We start from the raw sequence: 1,561 nt of genomic DNA, 5'->3' as shown, positions 1-1,561 counted from the left end.
TTCCACGCGTGGGGGGTGGAGAGCGCACTACCACTGCCTTGAGGGGGGAGAGCTGTTCCATGAGGGTGGGGGGAGAGAGGCTCCAGGACTGTTCCACGCGCGGGGTGGGGGGCAGATGGGCGGAACCAATCTCATAGGGAGAAGGAGGCACTACGAGGACCCAAGTGGGAGGGGGATGAAGGATGATGGCGCGGTCCGGGTTGGGGTGGCCGAGCGAGGTGGAACGTACCACTGAGGGCCGGGAGAACGGGGGTGCCCAGGGGAAAACCAGTTGGGATGTACCATCCTCTTCCTAGGGACGGGGTGGGCTGTACCACGTCCCCAAAAGGTCTATAAGGAGCTTTGGAACGTACCTGCTCGGACTGCCGTTGGGACGTACCAACCTCACACGCCAGGGGGAAACGGCGCGTACCAAATGCCTCCCTGCCTACGGGCTGACAGTTGGGCGGCTCTCGACTCCTCGGGGCGGGGTTTGGAATGTACCATGTGAGCCCAGGGGAAAGGGGGTCTGAAGGGCTGTACCGTAGGGAGGGAGTGGGATGTACCAAATGTGCCAAGAGTAGAGGGGGCAAATGGGACGTACCATTCTTTTGAGGAGGACTGGGAGGAACCATTTTCACATACAACACAGGGAGAGTTGAGACATACCATCCTTAGGAGGTGTCGGGTGTACCACCGAGAGCTGCGGGGCTCAGTTGGAATGTACCATAATCACACGGAGGAGGGCAGATGGTACCATCCTAGCAGGCAGCTGGGTGCAGGGGACAGGGGTAGGTGGCAGGCGTTGTGCACACACGGGAGCACCTGTGCCCTTTTGCTCTGGCATGTGCATATGCTCCTTACACACACGTGTAGCCCTTATACACTCAAACTTGTGCCCCCACTCATGCACATGACACAGCCGGGCATGCAGGGGGGCCCCCCCCCCCCCCCCAGCATGCATGCTCCCACCTGCCCTTGCACACGTGCTCCCACTCTGAATGTTACCAACATCTGCTAAAAGTGCAAATGGGCCCAGGCCCCACTGGCCGCCCGCCCGCCCTGCTCACTGTCTCTGCAGAGTCCGGGAAGGGGGAGGAGATATCACCTCCAAGACCAACCTCTAGCCTGCTGGGGTGGGCACCCTCTTGGAGGGGGGACAATGCAGGTTCCCACCCCCGCTCCAGCTGGGCAGGGCCTGGAACCCAGGAGTCCTGCGCCTGGGACCCCCGAGGAACCTAAAGAGCCACTGCAGCCTCCCCCCAGCCAGGAAATGCTGGGGTGGGGGTGTAACCCTGGGTGCTCCGGACTGGGGGTCCTACACCTCCCAGTCGGGTGCAGGGCTCCCTCGTAGGCACCAGGGGGCGCTGCTCCCTCTCACACCTGCAGTCCCCTTCCAGGTGCCTGGGGCTGGGGGGGAGCTCTGCAGGGCCAGGGGGCTCCCCAGGCAGCCAGACATCCCTGCTCCCGTTCCCCCGTGCCCCCCCCTGCCCCACCCCTCCAGGCTATTTTGGGATTTCTGCTTCTGGCTGCCGAAGCCTGGAGGAACTGATGCAGAAAGGAGAAGCCAGGCCCCAGCCCT

General features: G+C 63.0%; 1 protein-coding gene across 1 annotated transcript in view; it reads right to left on the bottom strand.

Moving 5' to 3' along the window:
- The window catches only part of DNMT1 (DNA methyltransferase 1), a 15,502-nt gene extending 15,202 nt beyond the window's left edge, over positions 1-300 (bottom strand). The window contains exon 1 of the mRNA XM_025203977.1: positions 230-300. Within this exon, the coding sequence (XP_025059762.1) occupies positions 230-285 (56 nt within the window). The 5' untranslated portion in view covers positions 286-300. The remainder of the gene's footprint in view (positions 1-229) is intronic.
- Between the last annotated feature and the right edge of the window lie 1,261 nt (positions 301-1,561).

This window comes from Alligator sinensis, unplaced genomic scaffold (assembly GCF_000455745.1).
Source record: "Alligator sinensis unplaced genomic scaffold, ASM45574v1 scaffold707_1, whole genome shotgun sequence".
Lineage (NCBI taxonomy): Eukaryota > Metazoa > Chordata > Crocodylia > Alligatoridae > Alligator > Alligator sinensis.
Note: the sequence above shows the minus strand (reverse complement) of the source record. Positions and strands in the feature narration are given on the sequence as shown.